The 27,723-nt window shown below is 35.8% G+C and overlaps 2 protein-coding genes across 2 annotated transcripts in view; one reads left to right on the plus strand and one right to left on the minus strand.

Annotated features, from left to right (window-relative positions):
• NBEA (neurobeachin) overlaps positions 1-27,723 on the plus strand; it is a 512,054-nt gene that overhangs the window by 319,091 nt on the left and 165,240 nt on the right. The window contains exon 42 of the mRNA XM_012723168.1: positions 13,624-13,760. Coding sequence (XP_012578622.1) covers positions 13,624-13,760 — 137 coding nt within the window. The remainder of the gene's footprint in view (positions 1-13,623; positions 13,761-27,723) is intronic.
• On the minus strand, positions 15,691-17,768 carry MAB21L1 (mab-21-like 1 (C. elegans)). The gene has a single exon (XM_004680199.2). It carries the CDS (start codon positions 17,359-17,361, stop codon positions 16,282-16,284), a length of 1,080 nt encoding a protein of 359 aa, XP_004680256.1. The 5' UTR covers positions 17,362-17,768; the 3' UTR covers positions 15,691-16,281.

Genomic DNA, 27,723 nt, shown 5'->3' on the forward strand with positions numbered 1-27,723 from the left:
TAGGAAACATAAATCACACTTGTTTAGAGAAAAAATTACCACTGATAACTTTACAACTCTGTAAATTTTGCATTATATTTCATGCTAATATCCAGAAATTAGAGTATGTATTCATGATCACATAAAAAGTGGAGAGAGGATCCAAGAATTAAATCCTACTTTCGTCTGTCTCCATAAGCCCTCATTCATTCCATGACATCTGTATTTTTCAAATTCTAAGATGTAGCCCATTATTGCATTAGAAAAATTAATTATTTTCAGCATAAATTGTAAATGAACCAAAGAAGAAAATAATATTGATAGGTTCAAAAATAAATAATGTCAATTCATAATGCATTGTGAAAGAAAGAATTGGTAGGAAACTATCAAGTTTTTTTCTATAATGCCAGAGTCCACCTTGACCTGGGTTGGTTGTAGATATCTAAATAAAACAAATATAAATATTGAAAAGCTACAAATATAAATGTGGAAAACCTTCCTAGAATACATCCTTCATATCTTGACTATAGGAGCCAACTAAAACATGTGAAGATTTGTTAGAAACAGTGAGAAATATATGCTAGATTATCACCTTCTAAATGAAATTAGAGTAATTCTAAATTCAATTAATAATTTAGTTTTATGTAGTAAATCAGAGTAATAATTTGTTCAAGTATATATAGGAGATAAGGAGTCTGAATTTGAGACTGACAATCTCAATGAGAGTCCTTTATCTGCCATTAAGAACCTGGATTTTTGAAGAGTACAGTAAGACTGTAAGCATGGCAATAATGAAGCCTGGCCTATACATTTTTAAATAATTATTCTATCCACTATGTATATTATGGCTTTTGGATGCCCAGACTTGTGGTAAGAATTTTTTGTTGTGTAGGCCAGAGCTGATGAAAGCCTGTTAGTGGCAGTGAACAGTAGAAGGAAACAACTTCAATAAACACTGTGAAGGACTATGATACTGACTAGTTGTAGGAAGTAAGAATGCAAGAAAACAATGGGGAAGGAGAAAACATATAGTAGCTATTAAATGTATTTGGGAATATGAACATACATGGTTTTAGAAAAGAGAATTAAGATGATCACCATGTAGACATTCAGCACAGTCTGTTGTATATCCAGAATTTTCAAATACATATATGAAATTAAGAGCCAAGTTGGACATGGTTCTTAACTGAAACCAATAGGGTCACTTAAGGAAAGTAAGAATACAGTTTTATTAAAGAGAGAAAGTTGCAAAAATAATTTAGCATGTACAAATCAACCAAATTGGTAAACCACATCAACAAAAAAAAGATAAAAGCAAATGGTCAGTAATAAATGCAAGAAAAGTATTTGGCAAGTTTCAACATCCTTTTATGATAAAACCCTTCAATGAAATAGTTATGGAAGCATTGTACCTCAACATAATAAAGATTATGCTTGACAAAACCACACCAGCATCATACTCAATGGTGAAAACTGAATGCTTTTTCTCTTAGATCAGGAACAAAGCAAGGGTATCTACTGACCAGTTATTCAATATATATTAGAAGTTTTGGCAAGAGCAATTAGATAAAGAAAGGAAAGAAAAAAATTCCAAATTGGAAGGAAGAATTAAAACTATCATTGTTTGGGCCTTGCTGGTAGTGCAGGGGTTAACGTCTCAGTGCTGTAAAACTATCACCAGCTGGCCCTCCCTGGTGGTGCAGCTGGTTAAAGCACAGCACTGAGAATCTAAAGCCACTTCTACATGAGTTCAATTCCTGCCTGCCCTGGAGGTGACCACATGGTGTGACAGACCTCTCCTGACCCGCCCACTGCTCCCCTCAGCAGTGTACTTCCTCGATCTGCCTGTTCTGTTCCCCACTCTGTCTCTGGTGAAGCCTCTCACCGCCCCTGAGCCTCTGGCCTGTACCCCAGTTCTGTATGCACAAATAAATAAATCTTAAAAAAAAAAAAAAAAAACTACCACCAGTCACTGCAGCATGAATTCCTCTCAGGCCAGGCAGATAGTTCACAAGGTGCAGAAGACCTCTCCTGTCTCTCCTGCTCCCCTCAAAGTGTATTGCAGTAGGTCTGCCTCTTGTACTCCCCACTCTGTCTCTGATGAATCATCTCCCCTCCCCCACATCTTTGGCCTACATTACAGATCTTGTATGCCTAAATAAATTAAAAAAAAAAAAACTATCACTGTTTGCAAATGACATAATATGCACAGAAAATCCAAATGACTCCAATAAAGACAAAAATAAAACCAAAAAAACTACTATGAGGCCCTCCCTGGTGGCGCAGCGGGTTAAAGCCCAGCACTGAGAATCAATCTAAAGCCGCGTCCGCATGAGTTCGATTCCCGCCTGCCCCGGAGGTGGCCACATGGCGTGGCAGACCTCTCCTGACCCGCCCGCTGCTCCCCTCAGCAGTGTACTTCGTTGATCTGCCTGTTCTGCTCCCCACTCTGTCTCTGGTGAAGCCTCTCGCCGCCCCTGAGCCTCTGGCCTGTACCCCAGTTCTGTATGCACAAATAAATAAATCTTTAAAAAAAAAAAAAACTACTATGAATAATAAACACAGAAAAGCAGCAGGTGGCTAGACAAATATTAAAAAATAGGTTTTTATGCACAAATAATGAACTAGCAGGAAAAAAATAAAGTAGCTCCATGTACAACTACATCTAAAGTAATTAAATACCTCCATAATAAATTTAACCAAGGAGGTGAAAGACCTCTACACTGAAAACAATATGTTAAATGAAACAAAGAAGTGAAAAGACATTTTGTGCTCATGGATAGGAAAAATTATATCACTAAAATGGCCAGATTAACTAAAGCAATATACAGATTCATTTCAATCCTATCAAACTCTCAGTGACATTCTTCACAAAGCTGAAACAATTCTAAGAAGAATAAACGTAAATAGAGAAACTATAGTGCCCAAATTAAAACTGTACTGCAAGGTGATAGTAATAAAAACAGAATGGTATTTGCATAAAATACAGAGCATATGGGTGAACATTCCATATTTGAAAGCCCAGAACCAGCACATATATGGACAACTAATTTAGGACAAAGGAGCCCAGAAAGGTAGAACGGAGCAAAGAAAGTCTCTTCAATAAATGGTGTTGGAAAAAATAAATAATGACATCCAATATAATGACTTTTTCACACCGTATACACACACGCACACAAAAAGAAGTTCAAAATGGATTATATATATATATATATACCATAAAACACAGGCAGTATATCTTGACATTGACCTTAGAGATGTCTTTGAGGATTGGACTCCAGTAGCAAGGGAGACAAAAGCACAAACTAGTGGAACTACATCAAACTAAACAGCTTTTTATAGTAAAAGAAACTATCATCAAAACTAAAAGGCATTCTGCTAAATGGAAGATTTTTTTTTAACTCATACTTTAAAAAGGGATTAATATCCAACCTATATAAAGAACTTGTAACAGTCAAAAACAAGGTGATTTAAAAATAAGCATATAAATAGATGTTCATCTCTCCTTTTCAGGTAAATGAAAGTCAAAGCAACTAGGTCTCACCTCACATTCATGAGAATAACTAATGTCCAAAGACCAAAATATATATGAGCAAGGGGAGGAGGAGGAGTGATAGGATCTCTTATACACTGGTGGTTACACTATGAATGATTAAACCCACAATTGAAACCAGTATAGAAAGTCCTTAAAAACTTAAAAATAGAAATTCTATGCAATCCAGTCATTGCAAAGAATATAAAAACACTAATCCAAAGAGATAAATGCATTCTATCTTGTTAGAAGCAAAATTTTACAATAGCCAAGACTTAGAAACAATCTAAATGTCCATCATAGATGACTGGATAAATAATATGTGGTAAATATATACATGAAACACTACTCAAAAAAAAAGATGAAATTCTTCCCTTTGCAGTAGCATGGATATAATTAGAGGGCATTATATTCAGTAAAATAAATCAGGCAAACAAATGTTATGACTTCACTCATTTGTGTTATATAAACAAAACAAATGAAGTAAATAAAACTAAAATAAACTTGAACACTCTAAGACCAAATAGTAGGTACCAGAGAGGAAGGGATGGATGAGAGGATAAATGAGATAAAAGAGTCCAATCATATAGCAAAGGTAGGAATTATACTTAATAGGAATTTAATGTTTAATAACAGTTGTCTTTTAATGATACATATTTGAAATTCACATATACTGTTGCTTTGATGATGAAAAAAGTAGTATACTGAAATTAAATCATGCCAGCTATGGAACAAGGTTTAAATAGCAGAGAGGGTGGCTCATCACTAACAAAAGTGGAAAGGACCAAAAGAAAGGTACCAACTAGAAAACGGTGGGTGCTTTGTTTTTGGGTGCTTGTGGTAACGTATATCTAAAGGTATGAACCTGTACACCTTTATACCTATATATAAACCTACACACCTATGTATAAATCAATCATATACGCTGTAAAGCAGTGTCCCCTCATGAAAATTAGTCTAATTTAAAAATAGGCAAATCATTAAAATTGGCAACCCACATAGGAGAACCCATAAAGTATAGATACCAAAAGGGAAATCAAGAAATACAGAATGTAGTCTATAACCATGGAACTCTGGTTCAGCATTTTTTAACTGATACTCCTTGTAACGTACATACTTTGAAATATGCTAATGAGAAAACATTACTGTTAAACATGTTTGGAGATTTTAGAGTTTAAAAATAAATTTTTTTACAAATTCCTTTTTTTAATTATAGACTTTTCTAGCATTCAGCATATTAACTACTATATACTTCCCAGGACCTTGGTATAATAGGATAAGAGTGAAGAATTAGGAAAGACAAACTCATGTCTAGGAGCTTAACAAAAAAAGGAGAATGACAAAGATAAGAAAATAGCTTGCGGGGTTGGGGAGAGCAGGATCAAATCCCAGGTAAGGTAACTATTTGAACAGAATGAAAAATGTATTTTCTAAGACTAGAAAAATAGGGATAAGTAGCAAATGCAGCTACAAAACAAGAAAAAAAAAACCTTTACATAGAGAAAGGCATTAAGAAAAATGACAGGGCCCCTCCCTGTTGGTGCAGTGGGTTGAAGCACCACACCAAGAAGCTAAAGCTACTTCCTATCCCCTGCCGGAGGTGGAGGTGATCCATATGGCCAGGCAAACCTCTCCTGACCCACCCACTGCTCCCCTCAGCAGTGTACTTCGTTGATCTGCCTGTTCTGCTCCCCACTGTGTCTCTGGTGGATCCTCTCACTGCCCAAGAACCTCTGGCCTGTACCCCAGTTCTGTATGCATAAATAAATAAATCTTTTAAAAAATGACAAATTTTCATCTTTCTCCAAACTAAGAATATTTTACTTATTATATAATAAAATAGACAACCCATATGTGAATTTTTCTACAAAGGGGACAAATTTAACTATCTTTTCAAAGATGCGTGGCCTCAGAAATGATAAACACCACTGCTTCTCTATAATACCTGAGCTGTAATCGGTGATTTCTTATTCTAAGTTGTCTGACAACTAAGACTTTGTTTCTTCAATTCCTCTCACACTGCTCTCTTTATACACCATAATCTCTGTCCAGTCTTATTCACTCTTACTTATAGACTGGATCTGTTTATATTGATCTTTTTCTTCATGTGCACCTATTCATATCCAATATACCCATCCATCATAGCTCACTCCAAATATTGTTATCATCCCACCCCAGTTATAACCACACCCCCAAAAAGAAAATATGGAAATCATCACAGTTCTGTGAATTTCTCTTACTGTTTTTTTTTTTTTCCTTCTGTTCCTTTTTTTGGTGGGAGGCAATAGACTAAACAGTTAAATGAACTGTCTCTGGAGCCAGATATCCAAGTCTGAATCCTGTCTCTCTTGCCTACTTATTGTCTACCTTCTCTAAATGCCTTCACCACTTAGTCTTATTTTCTCATCAGTAAAATGGAGTTAGTAACAGTGCCCTCTCCTAGGTGCTATGAATAATAAAAGACAATAATTTATGGAAGTGCTTTACACATGCTTAGCAAAAACTTTTCTACCTATATCATAATTACTCCTGTATATTTCTTGTCTATACTATAAATTCTTTATGGATAAAGTCCATGCCTTCTTCATATACGACTACATTTTCTCATCATGCCCAAAACAGTGAATAATGTTTGTTGACTATATAAATGAATGCTGAGTTAAATATGTCTCTCAAGACACTTAATTTACAAAGAGAGAACAACTTACACACCAGGGGAAATGTGGCAGTTATAAAATAATGCAGTGTTAAAAATAATAGCATTTATGTGATGTAGCTAACATAATCAAATATGCTGTAACTCTTCTCTGGTTTTTCAACATGTCTGTTAATTTATGTTTTCTCTCAAAGAATTTAGTTTTTCATATTTTTTAAGAGCAATGTGAAATCATTTCCAGAAAATTATAAAAGATACAGTCTGTTATTTTAAGTGGCCTTTTTGCTAAGACATATAAATGCACAATACTGTATGTAGTTTTCTGTATTCCCTTTCATAAACACAGATCGCACGCTTTGTGACAGGTATTATGTTATATTAAAAAGGCAATTCTCTGGCCTTCAAGTAACTTGTGGCAAATGGGAAAAACAGATTCCTACACACATTTAGTCAATGTATTTTAAGTGCTACAATAAAGATACACCTGGGGAACTATGGACCAGAAAGGAAAGACTCTTTAGTCCATGGAGGCGGGTAATGACACAGGCTGGCTAGCCCAGTAGATTTAAATCATATCTTCTGGTTTATTCACTCATCTAGTCTAGTAGAAATTTACTTTTTCCAATCATTAAATGATATCCTAGATCCATAAAGGAGTCAGTGCCTTCCCAGAAAGAGAAAAATGTACTCCATATGTTGAACTAAATGCAATATATAACTAAAAATACAAATCTCAGCTGGCGCACCTATTGAAATAAAAACTGAGCAAATTATCATAATGATCATTAGCTATCACTCTCTTTTAGTGTATTTATATACTAAAAATAACTCAATGCATTTTTAGAGTATATATGCTTTGTAAGCTTCTTGTATGATCTCACACATTGCCTTCTTTTGAAAATTCTCTAGATTTTAGTTTTGATTTCTTAACAAAGAATTATCTTCTACAAATAAATTGGAAAATATAACTGTTAGAGATTAGATTATAATCTAGGTTAAAGTTAACACCTATTGATATACTTTCAAAAATTCTTTATTAAAAATTAATATGAAATTTTACATAATAGGTGGTAAAATATTTGGTAAAAATAGATGTTTTGTCATAATGAACAGATGTTAAATTATAGCTCATGTAAAGAATCCATTGTTTCTCTCTCACAATCTGGAAAGTTGAGTTTTTCCAGAAATAGATTGAATAAGATACGAAAAGAGTAATGTGTGTTCTAAAAAACAGTATAGCAATAATCTGAGGAAACCAATGTACTGTATAAATGATTAATTATTGTTAATCTCAGTCTAAAGTAGATCATGTCTAAGAAGTTACCAAAGAGCATAAAGAGCCCACTTCTTGGGTACATTAGTTTTTTTATAAAAATTGAATTTATATAATCTTTATAATGGAAACTCGTGTGTTTGTGTGTGTGTGTGTGTGTGTTTGGTAGAGAAGGAATAATGTTGGAAGTTAAATTCATAACCCTTTAGGTATGTATTCTCTTTGAGTTCACTTTGCATTTCTATGATTGAAGCAAAAATATTCTGTGACTATTTTCACGAAATAAATTTTTTAAATGTTCAGATGATCACATTTAGATGAAAACACTTATTCATGAAAATAAATGGACCACTATCAATATTCTCTGTGTATAAAGACAGGGGTTACCATCTTGAGATTTCATCATTATATATTCTTTTTCCTTGAGACATTTCAAGTGCCTGAAACCCAGGGACTTGTCTTTGCTCTTACTGTAGAAACTAAGGTCTTCTGCAGCATCTCCCTCTAACTTATGTCTCCCCGCTGGTTCATACACAGATGACTACAGCTTTCTTTAAAGTTTCAAGGAGAACTTGGAAATGCAAGTTCCAAATTTCTCATCTTCTTTAGTGATTTGTTTTGATATTAAAGCATTTTTCTTTTAACTATATGAGGGAAATTTTCCTTTAACTTGATAATATTATACTTAAAAGTAATTTAAGATCAAGGCAGAACAGATATATTAGATATGTTCAGTCTGTGAATTTTTATCCTACAAATTATATCACATTACAGAAATAATTGTAAAATGTGCTTTCTTATTATATTTTTGTCTTAAATATTTTTTTGGACTGATGCCCTTTTGCACTAAATATGAAGGATTTCAGATTAGTTTTACTTATTTGAAATAATTTCAAGATATTAAGTTTAATAATTTTACAAAAAATAGTCAATGTTTAGTAAAAATTATGCCTAAATAATGGTATTTTCATGTTTCAACTGCAAACTGAATATATGGTTTTTAAGTAATCGAGGTTAGAGAAAATACATACAGCCAATAAATTTTTATTAATATTAAAGTAAGTTTAGAAAATATTCAAAGAATTCCAAAGCATATTGTAATTTCAACTATATTAAATATAATTTTTGCCAGTTAATCAACGGGCACCTAAAAAGATGCTTGTCATCTCTCATTTCTGGAGAAATTGAAATCAAAACCAAGTAAGTATCACCTCATGCCTGTAAAATGACTATTATCCAAAACACACAAAAAAGCAAATATTATCAAGATTGTCAAGAGAGGTGATCCCTTAGACACTGTTGGTCAGAATGTAAATGGGTACAATCATTATGGAAAATGGTATGGAAATTCCTTTAAAAATTAAAATAGAAATTCCATACAATCCAGCTAATCTACTTCTGGGTATTTACTTCCCCCACTATAAAAATGCCAGTTTGAAGAGATATATGCACCCCCTTATTCTTAGCAACTTATTACATTATTCACATTCCTATTGGCTTATTTACATTAGCCAATAAACAGTAACGTGTGCCCATTGACCAATGACTAGATTAAAAAGAATGTGGTATATATACACAATGGAGTACTATTCAACTATTTAAAGAAACTGAAATCTTGCCACTTTCAGTAACATGAGTGGACCTAAAGCAAATTGTGCTTAGATAAATAAACTAAACAGAAAGACAAAGACTGTGCAGTTTCACTCAGGTGTGTGATTAAAACATAAACATTCATACTGTAAGACCAGTTCATTGTTACTGGAAAGGACAAGAAGCAGGTGGGTAAACCAGGAGAAGACGACGTGATGCCGAAGGGTCATGTGTACTTTCAGAGGTGAGCTTAATATTGATTCTCAATGAAGAACACTTGAAACTTACATAATGTTATAATGCAATGTCACTTCGATAAAATACAGAAAAAAATAAAATTAAAGTCATCAAGTAATTGTAACAATGCCTGATTCATTAAATTTTCCCTCTTTGTTGCTGTTATTTTCTTCATTTTACTTGATATTGGAACTTGTAAAGTTTAGCTTTGTTTGGAAATGTAATTGTAATAATTACCCTTTAGTGGTTAGAATCCTAATCACCCCCATAAAAAAAAAAAAAAACTATTAAGCCCCTATATCTGAGTGGAAATAAAGTAGCTAGCCTGTGATCTCCAGAAACTCACCCTTACAAGGAGTCCTAGTTATTGTTGGGAGCTGGCCTGGAACTCATAGTTAGGCCATGGTGTCCTCCTGCTGGACATAAACAACCTCACAAAAAGGTTGTAATATCAGACAAGGTCACATGAGGACTGAGGCAAAAAGCAACTTTATAATTTTATCCAAGCACAGACAAATAGAAGATCACTGCTTAGCATGGAAGTACTAAACATCCCCCTCTCCTGGCTAATGAATGGCTGCTACATTTTTTTTGCAAGCTTTAGGGGAGAAGGATTAGTCTTCCCTCTCTAGATAAGATTTATTTAACCTAGATCTAGTCTTCCTTCTCTCTAGAAAAGATTTATTAAGCCATTGAGTCACAGGATTATCCCTGATAGAACCCAATTCAGAGCAAAGTTATGCTTCCTTGAACCTTTCCCCACATCACTTAACCAAAACCCAGATCCTATAATAAATCCTTTTGATACCCCCTTACTAAATTGTTCCAACATGGAGCAATTGCTCTTATTTCTCACTCATTGCAGCCAGCAATAAACCCAATGTTTTCAAATGTAGATGTGCTTCTGCTGGTCTTTGGCAGGAGGATATTGACTCATCTATTGCCCCAAAAATGTAAATATTGAACTAGTAGTTATGTAAAAATGTAAAATAACTTTGTAAACTGTAAAGTTATATTAAAAGTGTTGTAATATTATGAAGAATTCTAGGCTTGGATTTTGTTTTCAGCAGAACCATCCAAAACCACAAATATTTTTTAACATTCAACCTTAAAATACATTTGATGAATAGTTCCGTTATTAAATATAAAACATGTATTTCCTATGCTAGTTTTACCAAATCAATAGATTAAAGATAGGGTGACTCTAAGGGAAGTTCATTCTTTAAAAGTTTCTTTTCATTATGCTCATGGGAATCTTTGGTCTAGTTCAGATTTTATATTAGCATTTAAACTAATGACAATATTTCTTTCAAAATTAGTAAATGGATCAATATTTTAAAACTTATTTCACTGATTATAAATCATAAATAGCACTTATTTTTCCTTTCACCTACTCCTTTAGAATGTTAAGCTATTGTGTTTGATAGTTTAATACAATACTACAGGAGGATTTACCCCTTCTCTGTGTTAAAGGATCCTTTATTATCTATCACTTGTCTGCATGCTGAGGACATTCTTATAATTTATCATTATATTGCTATAACAGTGATTATGATGAATATATCTACATTCATCCCCAGTTTACCACCCCAAAATTAAGAGCTTAAATTTGTAACAGGTTACCTTGGAGAACACAGCTAGTCACAATTTCTCTGGCATCCAGAGATGCTGCCCTTCTTAAACTTTTTGTTGTAAAGAGATCTGAGGTTTTTCAAATAACCAGATCTCCCATATGAAAGATCTGTTGGTTTGTGATTGTGCTTTATGTAAACATTTTAATTTCAGATCCCTAAAATCCAGAGGCTCCCCCAAAGGGGATTAAAACTTAATCCCTTCTCTCTATTGCTGGAGTGGATTAACTCTGTATTCTCTCGGTGGCTGGTTTGCTCCCTGAAGGCTACAACAAAAAGACTCAGTGCTCTTTAAACATGCTATGGAATTGGAAGTTGTAATTGGAGATTTCCAAAGGACAAGTGTAAAAATGACACATTAATAAGACTGAATATTTTACGATGTGCTTTTCATAAAGAAAGGCCACTTCTAAGTTCTTTTGGAAACCCCCTGAATCTCAACTCAACGGAATGAGACTGATGAAAATCAAAAGGAAGTACAGTTCCCTTTCAAAAACGAAGAGAATCAAGTAGAGAAAATGTGTTCTCCGTTAAAAGTTCACAGAAATGTGTATATAAAATTCTTAATAGATCTCCATCAGTATGTATGGTATTGTTAATGTTTCGTGATTTTTTTTAAAAAAATGTCCGACCTAATTGTTTGAAGGTTAAATTATTTTTTAAAGAAACGGTTCGCCATTTTTAATGCTTCTGACTATTCTTCCTCTCCAAATGCTAGAAACCTCTACTGAACAAGAATTCGCTACCTCTCAGAATGGCGACTTTTCTGAAATTTTAGCAAGGCCCAACGATTTATAAGAGCACTGTCTCCGATGTGAATTAAGTCACTTCTCACCTTGCCTCAATATAAAGGATACCTGGGTTTCTCCAGAAGGCAAATATGAAGTGGCAACCAAATGAGCGTCCTGGTTACTTAAGGGTTAAGGGCACAGTTCGAAGCGGCCGGAGAGCTGGGGGGATTCCGTGGTGGGCGCGGGAGGCAGGAGGCGCCGCGGAGCGCGCGCACAGACCCTCCAATAAACACAAAGGAGGGCCTGGGGAATAGAAACCCAAATCCACTTGTAATCGTACAAGAGATTCGGGCATAATTACTTGAGCAACCTAGATTAAGATTGATGAGCCTTTAAAGTGGCGCTTCAGATCGACCGCCTCGCCCTTTGGAAAGAAAAACCTTATGGAGTCGAGGTAGACCCCGATTCGGCTCTGTTCTTCGCGGAAACTGCCCGCCTGAGCCATAGGCCGGAGAGTTGGCGCGCCCCGGGCTTGGTCCCCCTAGGGCGGGCTCTTAGGGAATTGAGAGCACCGAAATAAAAGAAGGGGCTTGGCGTTAGTCTGAGCCAGGCAGTTATGATCAGGGTCTGAAGAGTGACGCTGACACTCAGTTTGCTTCAATATCTGGCCCCATTAGCACCGAAGCAGGTCGATTCCTCTCTGTTCCTCCCGCGACTGGAACGGCGGAGCTTTGTGAAGGATGGTCTCGGATTCCGTGTGTGCGACTCCCAGGAAGCGCGAACTTCACTCCAGCCCTGGTGTCTGAGAGGACCAGGCCTGCCCTCCGTGGCCGTGGCCGTGGCCGTGGCCGCGGCTACGGCCGCGAGAGCGGGTCCGTTTCTTCAGCCGCCGAGGAGCGTCCCAGGCCTGAATGGCCACAGGACAATCACCTTTTCATTGTCTTTCTCCTACTGTAATTGTGACTCTTCTGATTTGAAACATTTTGAGGAGTGGGATGAAAGGGATTATAATGCCCCCTCGTTACAGAAACAGGAATCAGTTATTTCTGATTTGCACACCAGTATTTTTTTTAAGTCCCGAATAGCAAAGAACGCCTTCCCTTCTAGGAATCTTGAAGGGGCAATTAAGTAATCGCTTTAATTAAAATTCTAATACGTTAAATTCTTAATTTTCAACCTTATACCAGATTGAGAGAATTGGAAATAAGCACCTTAATGACCGACTACACTTTCTAAAAATCTTTCGCCAAGCTTAGTTCCTCTCGTTTCTAAAGTTGAGAAACAGCATTTTTCGGGCACTTGTCTGAGAATCGTTTTTCTTTCATGCGTCTTACAATTTCAATTATCCATGAGAAAATCACTGCCACAATTTTCCTCCTTTTCTGCATAAGAAAAATAACGTCCGCTTGTATGTGTATTTGTGTTTGTGGTGAGCCTTAGGACGCAGATATCAATTCAATTGCAAGGTACAAACCCGCTTGTACAGGGGAAACCCCTTTATCTAGATCTTGTACCCTTTCACATCCTCCTGCCCATCCTGGGCGGAGGAGGGGACATTGATGCCTAGTGGAAAGGCTTTGCGTGAGGTCTGGTCTTTGGGGGCAATGCTGACTGCCTAGGGTCTCTGGAAAAGTCGACTGTGCTCACTGGAAAACCGGTTCTTTGATAATCGGCTCTGCACTTTTAAATTGGTTAATGGCAGTGCCTCAGGAACCATGTAGAATTTCTAAGTGGAGGTTGCAAACTCATGTCCTAAGAATCACTTATTAGGCATCTTGACCTTTTGGATTTTTACAAAGTTATTTATCTCCTCTTATTAAAGGGTAGTGTGTTAAAACTAAGCAGCCCTTATCTCACGTGAAAGTAGTTTGCTGAGTAATACAGGTAGCACTTTTTAATGCATCTTTTAAAATAAAATGCCATGGTACCCTTCTAGGAGGGAGCGAGAGGGTCACAGGGGTTCCAACCTGATGCCCAGTCCCCTTGTCTTTCAGGACCAGTGGTTCTCAGCACTCCTGCCCAGCTCATTGCTCCAGTGGTGGTGGCCAAAGGGACTCTCTCCATCACAACCACAGAAATCTACTTCGAGGTAGATGAGGATGATCCTGCCTTCAAGAAGATCGACACGAAAGTGAGTCACAGTGATCTTATGTACAGTACTGGTGGCTTTGTGGGAGGAAAAGATTTTCATGTTTGCTTGGTTTTAAATGACAGTGGGGGAGGGGAGTACAAACCCTTCTTTCTCATAGAAAATAAAATGAATGAAATAATACGTCCTCTATTTTATAGGATGGAAGACTATATTAACGATGTTAAATCCTGTATTACCAAAGCATGCACATTTTAGCAGTCTCTGTGAGTGCCTTTGTGTGCACTTGGGCAGATTTGGTAGTTAAGCCAATTGCTCTCAAGTCCCTGGGGTGCAGCATCTCAAGCTGTCTGGAAAGACTAGGAAAGATCTTATGAAATTTCTTATTAAGATCACTTTTAATTTTCAAAAGTGTAGATTGCAATGTGAATTATTATTCATTGAAAGGTTATAAGGAAACTGGGAGGGGCATTTAGATAAAAATTCATTTCCATTATTACATCCATTTTTTCATCTACTGAAATAAGAATGGGTTTACATATGAACTTAAAGAGGGAAAGAAACTGTTTCTCTAAGAAGCTTTGATGTAAAATGGGTATACAAACAGCCAAGTATTTGAAGGCTGTATTCTGTGGAGCTAGTGCCAGAAAACACATATCAGGAACAATTGAAATGCATAAATATTTGCTTATTGTATTTTGTTTTTAAATCTGAGTATTAATAACTGTACACCTCTGCACTTTCTTCTGAAATCAATTGCATTGTTGTTTTAACTTTTATGTTACAATGTAATTTGCAAATGTTTAAATTCAAGAATAGGAGTGCTATGGTAGACACTCAAGCATCATTTTGTAAAGAAAGATCTCCCTTTAAAGTATTTTTCAGGACCAATTATTATAGCCAAGGAAAAAAAAATGGAATCCATAGATCCAGAACTTTATTATTTCTATGTAGAAATAAGGCACTATAACTCACTATAGACTAGCAATTGAAATTCTAAAATTCACCCACACCTGGACTACCTACCTTAAGGCCCAAAGGTGATAAGCTTTACAGCACTTGTTGACTATTAAAATACTCTAAAGAATAGTCATAGGTCTTTTTTCATGTTAAACTTCAAAAGATCTGAATTTTAAAAATCAGTTTGAGGGTAGTATGTTTAGTTTTAATTAATTTAAAATTTGTCTGTGTTTTTATCATTATTTTCCCCCATGAAGTAAAGACTGTATTTTGGATTCCTGATTATTCAGCTAATGCATCCCTTACTGTATAAAATAAGGTTTGACATAAATTGGGTAGAGATTATTTTTCATTTATTTCATTGGCATGGTAATTTTCATATACAGATTTCAAAGTTTCATTATGACTTCTTTAAGTTAAATATTCACTCTTTTTATGTATTTTTTTCTTCTGTTATCAAAATGCTAATACTAACTCAGAAGAACACAGTTTCAAAGGGTAGACTTAATTTGTGTCTGTTGTAGAAAGGAATATTCTCTTAAGTCAGATAGAAGCAGACTCAGTCACTATCTTCTACATTTCTATACTAAAAAGAGTATCTCTTTAATATTTTAAGGTTTCATTTTTAATGATTGCATTACCATGTCTCTTAAAATGTTAAAATATTCAAGATGGTTTAATTTTCAAGATAAAGCATTACAACTTTCAATAGAAAAGCAATTTAAAATGAGACACAACAACTTTATTTTACTCATTTATTAGCTTCTAATTAAATAAAAACCAGCAACAGAAATTTAAATCTAAATCACAAAAGTAATTATCCAGTGTATTTCAAGTGCATTTTTCAAATATATAATTCAGATATTCAAGCGTTATTATATAAGCTGAATTCAGATTTCTTTGAATATATTTAAATAACATTTCAAGTATATTTATGGAATGTTAGAAATAGAACAAGCAATATATTTGAAACAAAATGTAAACTTTTAAAAAGTTCAGACACTTTCAAAGACCAATGAAAGTACCAGGAAGGAAATCTACCTTTAAATGGTATCTTTGTTTGTGGAAAATGTCTGGAAGTATCCAAAATGGCAATTTAACTTCTGTTCACCAAATCACAAAACACCAACATTCACACTTTCAAAGACAATGTGAGATCACAATATTTGTTACAAATCAAAATATACATTACACTTTCCTTCAGATGGCATATCCAAATCGTGTTTACTCACAGACAGATGCACCTAAATCACCAGGATTGCTATAATCCTTTGATAGTTAGGCAGAGTGTTCATTGTGGTCTTGCATTACAGCGGAGTTGTTTTCCGGGTGTTACTGTGTACTTTTCAAGGGAGATATGAAATCCTTTGTAAAGAAGTCTTCTAATACTTGTGGTTTGGGTTTTCTTCCATCTGCTTCAACTACTTCTTTTTCTCCCCTTGGAGGGGTGAGTGAGATGATGCCTAAACATTGTACTATTCTTCCTTTTTAAGGAAAGATTGTTTGCATTGTCAAGTGGGATATTAGGGACTGAACAAGAAGTTTACACGTAATTAGAATTTTGAAAAGAGTAATCACATTTCGGTCTTAATTAAATTGTCCTCTAAAGTTTTTCCAAACTTTTCGGGTTGGTTAGGATCTCTCTTGCCAGGCGCCACGTTTGTTTGGCAGCGTTTTCCAGAGCCGAGTGAGGTTTGCCTTGAAACAGATCTAAGTTCGGTAGAAAGTAGTGAGGACAACGCCGGCATTGCAGGCAAGAGATAAGTTGCAGCAAAATCCCGTTAAGCCGATCACCCAGGCAAGACTCGTCCCAGTCCGACTCCCGGGGATGCTTTTCACACTCGTAGGAAACCAAAGTCTTCATGTGGTAATTGTTCAGAGGCTGCCCGGGCAATTCTAGGTGACGATCCCGTAAGGTTTTAAGGATGGAGAGGCATTTCTTCCTGCAGCCCCCCATCTGCAGTCTGTTCTCTGCTTCCGCGAACTGCAGCACCCAGGCGTCGCTCTCGGCCGAGCTCTGCTTGCCGGCCAGGGAGTGGCACTCCTTGGACAAGAGATTGAACCCTTCGGCTTTGACCTCCGCCACCCGGTTGGGTCCCGGCCAGGGGATGTGGGGAAGTGGCCAGTGGGCAGCACTCCTCGGCCAGATCCCGGTGCATTTAAAAGCCGGGGTGATCTGCACCACGTACCTATCTCGGATTCTCAGTTTCACTTCGCTGGTGTCTGCCACCATCTTTACCACATCCCTGTAGCTACATTTGTCTACCGCTTGAGCCACCAGTGTCTGAAACCTGGACCGGATTTTGCGCGCGGAGAGGTAGCCGGAGGCGGTAATGAATTCCACCCAGAGGGACATGCTCCTCTTGCGCCCGTCGCTCAATTTCAGCACCGCACAGCCGGGCAGGGAGCCGTCGTCCACAAAGTTGAACACCCCCATTTGGTTAAGGTACAGCACCACTTCAAATTCGGTGGGGGAGATGACCTCGAGGCCCTCGTAGCGATTGTCCATCTCGTTGAGAGAGCTGATGAACCTGGGCTCCTGCACTTCCACTTCTTTAAGTACGTCGGAAACAACTTTGCAGACTTCCCGGATAGTTTTGGCAATGGCAGCTTTCCTGGCTTGGCATTTTTCATTGTAGTATTTATTCAGATGGTAGACCAGCTTGGCCTGGGCCGCGATCATGTTGGGGCAGAGATCCGGATTGTACACCGGAGTCTCGCAGTAAGCTGTGGGATCCAATGCGGCTGCTAGAGCTGGCGCCAACTTCGGTGGAGAAACGGGCCGCTGCGCTCTAGAAATGTATCAAAAAACGTCTTTCCGATGTGCTGCAGCAGTGAATTCCTAGCTGCTGCTTCCCCCTTCCTTTTATCTTTGAGCCCAGCCGGTCTTAAAGTGAAAGATTGTTCTCCCCCCTCTCTTGGTCTCTCTTCTTCTTTTAAAGAATCCTTGTGTGAGAGAAACGCTTAGAGAGATTACCTTCTCAGTAATAAAAACAAAAGTTGTGCTGAGACCCAGCAAAGCTCCTCCAGTAGTCAAAATAATCAACCCTTTCCGTATTTATTTACGCTTTCCCGTAATCATTGTGTGTGCAGGACTGTTAATCAGATGGACGAAAAAGTGTGCAGAGTGTGTGTGTTGGGGGTGAGTGTGCGTGTGTATATGTCAGAAGAAGCTGCTGTTGGTTTGTCTAAGAGCCCAGATGCACTCGTGTGGAAATTATAAAGGCAGGGCCAGGCAGGCTGGCGGCCAATCGCCACTGGGCTCGTCACAACAGCCTCCTTGAGCTCCAATCCGGCTAATTAATCCCCCTTACGGATATAGGCACACAAACTAAAGGTAGTAGGCTGCTAGCTGCAGAAAATCACCCAGGCCACCTAGACAGTTTTGGAAATCAGGAGGAAACGCTCAGCTTTGGTATTACTTGAAGCATATTGACATTTTGAAAAGACTTGGCAAAGTGTTTTTTTCCTCTGTGTTGAAAATCCTTCTTGTCTTTTTTACTGGGGAAATGCAAATGCAGGTGTATTAATGGTCATCCATCAATTAATGAACTAGATAGGGTCTTCTACAAAAGTCACTAACTTGCATTTAGAGTAAGATAATTAATGTATGTTATTCCTCCAGGTCTTTTTAAATGCTGGTTAAAAGTTTACTGTGCAAGGTGGCATTAGCGGGACCAATACCTGTATCCTTTTCTGGACGTTCCTCTATTTTAGAATGATTTCTTTGAACACTACACAGCGCTTTGCTTCCGCCTCATCCCGATTTGCCATTGTTGAAGGAATCTGAAAATTATTGAGAATGCATTCTGTTGGGATGTTTTCTAAAATGTTAGAATCACTACCCACTCCCCAACCCCATCACCACCATCTGCAATTATCTTTGTGTCTTAGTAGATTTACACAACATAATAAACAGGACACTACATTTTGTATTTTCAAAACTCATTTTGAAAATGAGTTTTCTGTAATTGAGACATTATTTTATTGTGTGTGGAGTGAACTATGTATTTTAATACATGAAATTTAGGAGAGCTATCGTGATGAGACCCGCTGGCATATAATTGGCCCAAAAAGGTTTACAGTTTGAGTTTCTGACTTGCTTAAAAATATATAATTAAGGTTATAGTACCTCTCTTTAAGTAGTGAGCAGACAGAAAACTTATAATTTTATGCTATTTCATGTGATTTGATTAAGGAGAAATAGTTTAGATTTTAAAGGAAAATTAATTTACAGTCATCCAGGTTTTTAAATTTAAATATAATTTTGGAGATTCTCTAGGGAAATCAACATTTCTAAATGTTGTAACTTTAAAACACCTGCGGGAAACAGATTTGTGTAAAATTTTTCTGGTAGTACTACTTGTGTCTTTAATGTACAGGAAACGAAAAATAACCACCTAGGGTTATGCAGTGGTTTTAAAATCTAGGCAGGTTTTTAATTCCCTGTCTTTAATTTCCAAATGAGAATATTTTCAGCAAAAAAAAAAAAATTTAAAAAACTATAGTTTCTGGTAACTGGCATATAGACCTTTTTGTCAGAACCAGTCTTAAAAGGAACCTGTTCAGCCCTTACACTTTGTACTCAAGTTTTTGATTTGTGTTTTGCACTGGTACCGCATCACAAAGCCACCTATTATTTACTTTCTCGATATCCAAGAGTGATGGATTCTGATTTAGCTTAAAATATATTACTAAAAGTACATTAGATTTAGGGTTCAATGGCATCCATCTACTCTAGTTCCCAAGAACTTCCATTACCTTAGGGGTAGGAGTGGGGAACACCAGAACCGCTCCCTCCTCCCCATTTTGCAAGTGTCAGGGGTAAACGCACTGCTCCCTTTTGGCAGTGGAAGGAAGGGGAGGGAAATCACAGCCAGAGAACCCGCCACTTCGAAGGCTGAGATGTTATGCTACTGTCTCTGGGGAAAAAACACCTCTGGCCCACACTCAGCTCAGGTCCCCAAGTGTTTGCCGCTGGTTCCCTCACCGGATGCTCCCGCTCCCCTCCGCCGAGCCACCCTTCTCTCCCCTCTGCTCACTGCCCCACTGACGATTTACCTGCTGCGGGTTATTTTTAAACCTTTATCTGCATCCCGGGTTTCCCGAGGTCTGCTCCAGCCCACGATCTCTGTCCACACCCCCAGCCCTGGCCGCCGCCCCGACCCTCAAGCGTTGGCCGCCGAGCCTGGCGCTTTCTCGCTGCCCGGAGCCCGCCTCTCGCCCAGCGCGCTTTCCCTGGGGTTCAGGTCAGACTTGCTCCGCCAACGCTCGCCCGCGGACTTCTTGGGCCACCTGCTGATACCCTGGAGGGTTGAGGCTGTGGAGCTGCTAGGGGCGTGGACGTCCGGGGACTGTTCGGGAGACCCGGCGAGGCGGCCGAGTGGGTGCGGCGGGAAGGATGCGAGGGGCGCCGGGCGGGCCTCGCCAGAGCCAGGCGCGCAGGTGGCGCATCTTCGGGCTCACTGTGCGGCTTAATTGGGTTAAAGCGACGCTAAACACCGAAGCACTTTGTGCAAACTAATTGGTGTAACTGGGGTCTTTTCACTAACGATTTGCACTTTGAAGAAGAAAAATGGATGGTGAGAAAGGGACTGAAAAACTCGTTAGTCCCCGAGTGTTCAAGGGAAGTGAAGTCATTCGGTTTCAAGGAACCAGGACTTGTTTTCTGAGCTGCTTTCTTCAGCACCCTTCACTCAGGGAGTTGACAGTGATTTAGGGAGTTGACAGTGATTTACATAATGTAGATTCACCACCCCGCTGTTATCAAGGAGGGTGAACTGGACGCCCTGGAATAATACTCTAGTGCAAGTACTGCTTGTTGCTGCAACACAGTGATTTTCTATTACACTGAGCACGTGAAATGAATTGCCTTCTGTAGCTGAGTGATCTTAGACACCTCTTATGGTTGAAGGGAAAAATTAAACTATACTGAAATTTTCCTAACCTTTGTGCACTTTTTTTTATTATTAAAATGACCAGTGGAGAAGAGTTAAATATATATATTTGTATACCATACATATATTTTTGTGTAAGTCGATTTTAATTTAGGCTTCGGAGTTAGAGTTGTTCGGTGGAAATAACAAAGTTTTTTACAGTAATTTTTTCTCAAGATATCACTTGACTCATTAAACTAGTTATTTCAAATGATTTTGTAATACCAACAAATGGTGTAAAATGAAGTTATTCACTTATGCTAAAAGTGTATAAAATGAATCTACTGAGACCAGTTTCACTTAATATATATTTAAGTATCATCTTAGCAGTTAGTACTAGAATGAAAGCTTTTGTGTGTACCTTGCTTCAGAACATAAAGGCATAATTGTTTACAGTGATGTACTGTGCAGGCATCTTTGACATGAGCTAATAATAGAATGACAATTGAAGAAAACTGACCTAATGAAGGGGGGGGGGGAATACAAGAAGCTCCTGATTTAAATCCTGATTGAGATACATTGGAATGGTATTTGGGGTTTTAAGATCTAACTTTGACTTGGCTCTTTGATTTTGTTACTTATTTTATTAGGCAGCTTTGATTTTAAATGTATCAGTTAGGGTATAGATGCCAAAAATGCCACAAGATAAATTTTAGCATTACTAGTGATTATAAAATAATTCAGTATGGTGATCATTAATACTTACTATTATTTGAAATAGCGGTGGAAATCATTGTTCATGAAGTATTATTTCCTAGGTAATTTATAGTCCCTTAACACCTGCATATGTGGAAAACACAAAGTAACGGGTAAATAGTCACCTTATTAAGTTTAGAGAGAAACTGTAATGTTGAGAAATGTAGGAATACAGAAAAAAACTAATTTAAATTTGAATTACATGTTCATAAATTTAAACAATAGTAACTTTCAGCTGGTAAAATGTATCTGTTACAGGATAGGCACATACATGTTAAATACATTGTTTTGTGCATTTTCATTATCTGCTGGCTGCTATTGTATTCACAAGTATTCATGAATTTAGTTTTTTTTTAATATGTGCTTATTACACTGGGGAGATAAAAAGAATATGAAGTTGAGTTTATTAAATTATTTATCCCTACTGCTGGAGTGGCTTTGAAGGCTCATTCTATGCATCTGATTTCTCCCTCCACTCTCATTTTTAAAATTCACCTAGGCTGTTTCATCTGCTTCATTCTGCCAGACACAATATATTTCTTTTTTTACACTAGAGAAATTAAAGACAGATATTTGCTTGGATTTTCTTTATGTGTCACATTATGTAAAGTAAAATAGAGGGACTTTTTCACATAATCTAATTTGATAGCATCTTTCTTCCTGTTGGATAAAAAACACTTGTATAAGAACACTTGAAACAAAATAGCTTCACTTTCAATATTTTATTAAAATAATTATTTTATATTTAATATCAAGCTTCTAACAAAGTAAAACAGAGAATTGTGGTCACTGCACAATTGAGATTCTATTATGTACCATCACATCCTGATAAATATGTAAATTTTTAAAACTTTTTTTGTAATTCTTACATTAGTAGTGGGGAGTACTTTTTTTTCTGATAGTGTTACTTAGTAAGCTTGTTACTGTTTTTAATACATATGACAGGAAAGTAACTTGGAGATTAAAAATGGAAATTCAAAGTGTCACTTATAAGAATTACCACCACTGCTTGTTTTGCAGATTTGAGGTAATTTTGGGTAACGCGCACCAAAACTTTTCTTTTAATAATAAACAAAACTCAAAGCCTGGGTTATATAGATAATTGTCTCAGTTTTCTTATTTCATTTGAATATGTACACAGACTTGGAGAAGAATATTTTAAGTAGCATGTGTAAACTTGGGTAGGGGGTAATCAACCAAACGATCTACTGTCCAGAATAAATTTATGATTCTAACCCTTTCCAAACATCTAAGGCTATTAGGGTTCGGCATTAATTTATTGATTATTATAAATTCCAATATTCTAGCTCCTCATAAACCTTTCAGAAAGTCATTGTTATCTTTATAATCTATAAAATTTAACTTTTGTTGGATATTAGCATAAATTTTTCACTTAAATGTTATAAAAATAGGCAGGATAAGAGGGTCACATGATTTATTTTATGCAGATATCTGAAAATTATCTATTCCTAACCCCATAAATAGCATGGATTTACATACATTTGCATAAATGACTTGATCCTTAGTACTCTTATACACTAGTTTTATTGTTCTTAGAGGAAACAATAGAATCAGATGCGATTAGTGTTTGTTAATCTGTTCATCTGTAGTAGGTCATCCATTACTGCATAGCTCTCATTACTGTCCCATACTGTATGTGATTAAGCCACTGCAAACATTCAACGTGACCTTGAGACTAGAACATGGTACGTAGATAATCAACTTCCAGTGACTGCCTGTCTAAAATAACCTTTCCTATTTCTAATTTCCAGTTTGGGCACTTACTTTTTAATGAACAAAGCAGTTCTCTAAACTAGGATTTATTTTTTTAATGACTACTAACTGGAGTAATAGTTTAAAAGAATAATTACTTTAAATGTAAACTATTACTATTTATCAGGTATACAATATGCAGTAAAATGTGTCCTTCCAAGAAAATTAGCTTATAAATAGGAATGTCCTTTTTAACTTTATATAGACAGAGGTATAACTCACCTGAGAATAGACCACCTAAGTGTCACTACTTATGTATGATTATTTTCAGAATTCCAATAATATGCATTTTAGTTTATCATTAAGAACTATTTTTGTAAGCATATTTTTCTACATGACTTGTCAGAAATAGCAAGTAAAAAGTGCTAAGTAGCAAAAACTTTTTAATCTACATGTTTATTCATTTACCTAGCTCAAAAAAAAAAAACATGAAGAACATAGTCTGTACACATAAATACAAATAAAATAGTTTAATCCAGCAGAATAAAAAGTATAAATTTAATTGTATGTGAATTCTATTTTTTAGTTTGCTAGTTTACTAACATTTAATTTGCATACAGTACTATTCTATTCTGGTTTTTGTACATGAATTACCATTCTATGGAGTATACAAAATACATGGTTTTATCACAGCTGGCACAGACCTAGAACATTGCTACTGCCATAGAAAATGTCTCCTCATGTTCCTTTATTTTTTTAACTATAAATTTTATGATTCCTTTATGAATGTCTGAATGTTTTAGTTTTATATTAAAAATAAAAAAAAAAAAAACAAACTTTAGGCCATACACTGCTTTATTGCTTTACCATGCATCTAACTTCAGTAATAGGTTTACAACTTTTAGTTTATACAGAATCTATTTAATTTTAACATATGTGATACTACTACTTAACAAGAGATTTCTTTTCAAAGTAATTGTTACTTGTTATGTTATCATAAGTTAACAACATCTTAGTCATATATGTAATGTTACTAGCTTTATCTTACTCAGAAATAAATCCTTCTCAGTATTTAAATTATATTTTACTTTAGACTTTGAATAAATTAATTATCCCTTTAAATGGTAGGATATATGGCTAAGGACTCTATTATACCTACATTAATTAATCTAATATATAACCTCACACCATACCCTTATAATCCTAATTTTATATAAATGTACACTGTCATTTAAATTTAGATGGTTCTACATATTCCAAAATTTTAAATTGAAGGAGTACAAACAGATTCATTGATAATGTTGCTTTATTTTGCCTTTTTACAACTTGGATAGTACAAATGGTCTATTTCTTCTGTTTTGTATTTTCATTTGGCAATTACAATAGAAATTTTAATGGTATGCATGCTTACAGACCTATTAACAAAAGTTACTGCTTTCTTAATAATCTGAAACCATTTTTAGGACGTATATTCTTTATGGTTTGCAAAGCAGACTGTATGCAGGCTGTACACGCACACACAGATACACACATGCATGTGTGTACCCCCCCATACTCATACACAGACGAACCCAGTGTTTTAGGTAGTAAAAGATTGAATTGATCTCCATACATTTTTTATATTAACCTGTTAAAATAGCAACTAAATGCAGATTCTTATTGTCAAATGGAATATCAAATATACAAGGTAGTTTCATAATAATCCTTACAGATTTCAGTAATTCCTTAAGAGAACGCAACTAAGTGGATTTAAAAATAATAATAACGAGAAATTCCAATAGTGTTTATCCAGTCACATACACTATGGCAGTTTTGAATGTCAGAAGCTTTTAACACACAATTCAAATGTTTAGATATTGCTAGCTATTCTGTCCATATCAATAAAAATACATTGCTCATTCACATATGTAATATCACATGTATGCATAAAAACACCTTCACTTACTAAAATTGCTTTGTACTTTCTTACAATGAATTAAGGTTAAATTTTTGCAACCTGGACCTGTGTTTGATAAACAAATTGCATAACTTAAGAGAGAGGGGGGGATGAGTGGTTTTGTTTTATTTTATGTATGTTTTGGGTTTTGTTGCTTTTTTTTTTTTTCATTTACTAGCAAATTCAGTTCTTCATTTGTTTTGCTCTCCACGCTGCATTAGCACAGTTTTCCCCTGTGTGCATCTGCCAGTGTACAATTTAGCCACGGGCATCTGTAGACCTTGTGGTGATCAGTATTGCAGGCAAAAGCCATATGTGTTTAAATAAAAAAAAAACTCTTTATTTCATTTGCTGTTTTAACTGGATGGATAACTTTTGTGCCTCAAGACAGAAGAAGAAAAAATACAGAAATAATTAATTGCCTCTATTCTTGAGGCAGTTTCATTTCCCCCTCCAATATGGAATGCTTGTCAGCTTTCCTGATAAATGACTGCATGTATTTGCATAGATTTTACATTAACACAAAAATTAGTTTTATTTGTGGAAAACTAGTTTACATAATAATATAAAAACCTAGTGTTATTGATTATGTTTCGAAGCATTGATGCTTTTTTAAAAGGATTATAGCATTTAAAGATCTGATCAACCTGTGTCTTAATTTAGACTCTTTGCTTTATATGGTTTTATGTTAGCAGGCAAATATTCATAAACTTTAAAAAAGATTAATCTATTTTCTAGTTACAGTAACCATGATGTTTCAGACTAGTAGTAGCACTCATTTGGAACAAAATATTCTGATTTTAAACTTTAATATTTTAAGATACTTATGATCAGTTATATACACATCATACTATTGTAATATTGCATCTTTTTTCATGATTTAAATTTCATATCCATGTCATCAAAAGAATGGATATTATAACCAGTGTGTGCAATTGAGCTGATTCCTGGGGATTTATGCACTATCACAACCAAACTTGAAATATAATGACAACTATTCTCCTCATCTTCAATTTGTTCCCTTAAATCTACTTAATCAATTGATCAACCTATCCAGCCTTGAAAAAACACTGCTTGAGCTATCTGGGTGCTGAAAACGGTTCTCCCTCTCTAAGTGGCAGGCAGTAGATGCTTATTCATACTGTAATGTGGCATTTGTTGTCTAGAGGCAACCTGCTAATTATGTGCTATCATTGTATTATCCATGTTATGGAAAATTCAAATATGTTCACTGCTGTTAGTTACATCACAAAGCTTTTCATAAAATATACTTGATCCTCAAGAAACCTACTATACTTAATGGCAACCTAAACCAAGAGTGTCTCTGCCACTTCTTGATTCTGGGACACCCTGGGTGCCAGCTGTCACAGCTCAGCTAATGATGACAAATGCCCCTCTCTATGCAGATTGCAGAGCTTGCAGGCTGCTGTGAAAGGCAACCAGATTACCTTTCTTCAGATAGTAACTTAACCTTTTAAACTCATGTCAGAATAAAATTATCAGCTGTGATAGTTTCAATATCTATATCTTTAAAAACAAAAATCAGAACAATATTAAATAGCACTGACTCACTTAAAAAAAAATATTTCCCTGTTTGTATGATTTACCAGATTTATCCATGAATACTATACTATTCTTACATGAGAAATTCTCCATAGGCTATACATCACAGTGTACATTGAACTCTGCATATAACTCAGATGGTAATGTAAATTGAGAAAATTATGCAGAATATTTAGGCCAGAAATAAGCCAGTGAAATTTTGAGAGAAAATGTAATCTTTCTTTTCCTTTAAATGAATGGTAAAGCTTCTATTATCTCACATTGTTCCATATAAATTGTTACGTTATTTCTTTAAAAAATTTGTGGAATATTTCAAAATGATCTCAAGTGTAATTGTTGCTAATGACTCTAGTTTCAAATTTGACCTTTTGTTTTTTTTTAAATTTGTTATATGGAATTTTTATTATATTATGATATATACAATCTATGGATTATTCAAAGCAATGACAAACATATATGTATGGTTAAAGTGTTCGTTTTAGGTATATATAAAGCATAAAGGAATAAGTTGCAATGTAGAGGAATCAATTGCCAATTAAGTGAGATAACACTTTACAATTGCATCATTTGACTTTCCAGAGTCTCTTATATGCAGTAATTCATGTGTCAATTTCAGATCATTCTTTTGAGTAGAGAAATGAGTAATAAAGAATGGGTATAAATGCTTAATGGGCATTTAATTTCATTTAATCTTCAAAACAAACATTACTTCCATTTACTAGAGACTTAGATTTAGAAAAGTTAAGTGTCTTACTAAGGATCACCCAAGTAATTGCAGAATTCCGTGTAAGTGAGGCTACTCTTAACAATCCGTTATCTAGACTCTGAATTGTAGAGGTGTGTGTGTGCGCGCGCATACATATACATTTACCTGCGTGTGCACACACACACACGCGCGCGCACACGCAGGTAAATGTATATGTATATCCTATCTGTACCCAGAGATAAATTTTAGCAACTGGTACTAGGATTTAAATGTTATTCTGAAAAAACCTACAGGTTTACACTTATATTAGGAATAGGGTTGATGAGTTTTAAAGGTTATATACTTTATAAAAGACTTTTAAATACTGAAACATCATATGATTTTTATTTCATTTTATGATAAATGTACTGGCTTATTTTAGGATAAAGTAAGAAATATATATACACAAACACACTATGTGATAAATATCAAACTAGACTAACTCACCTAAAAATA

The sequence above is a fragment of the Condylura cristata genome, unplaced genomic scaffold (genome assembly GCF_000260355.1).
Source record: "Condylura cristata isolate star-nosed mole 26May11 unplaced genomic scaffold, ConCri1.0 scaffold00010, whole genome shotgun sequence".
Lineage (NCBI taxonomy): Eukaryota > Metazoa > Chordata > Mammalia > Eulipotyphla > Talpidae > Condylura > Condylura cristata.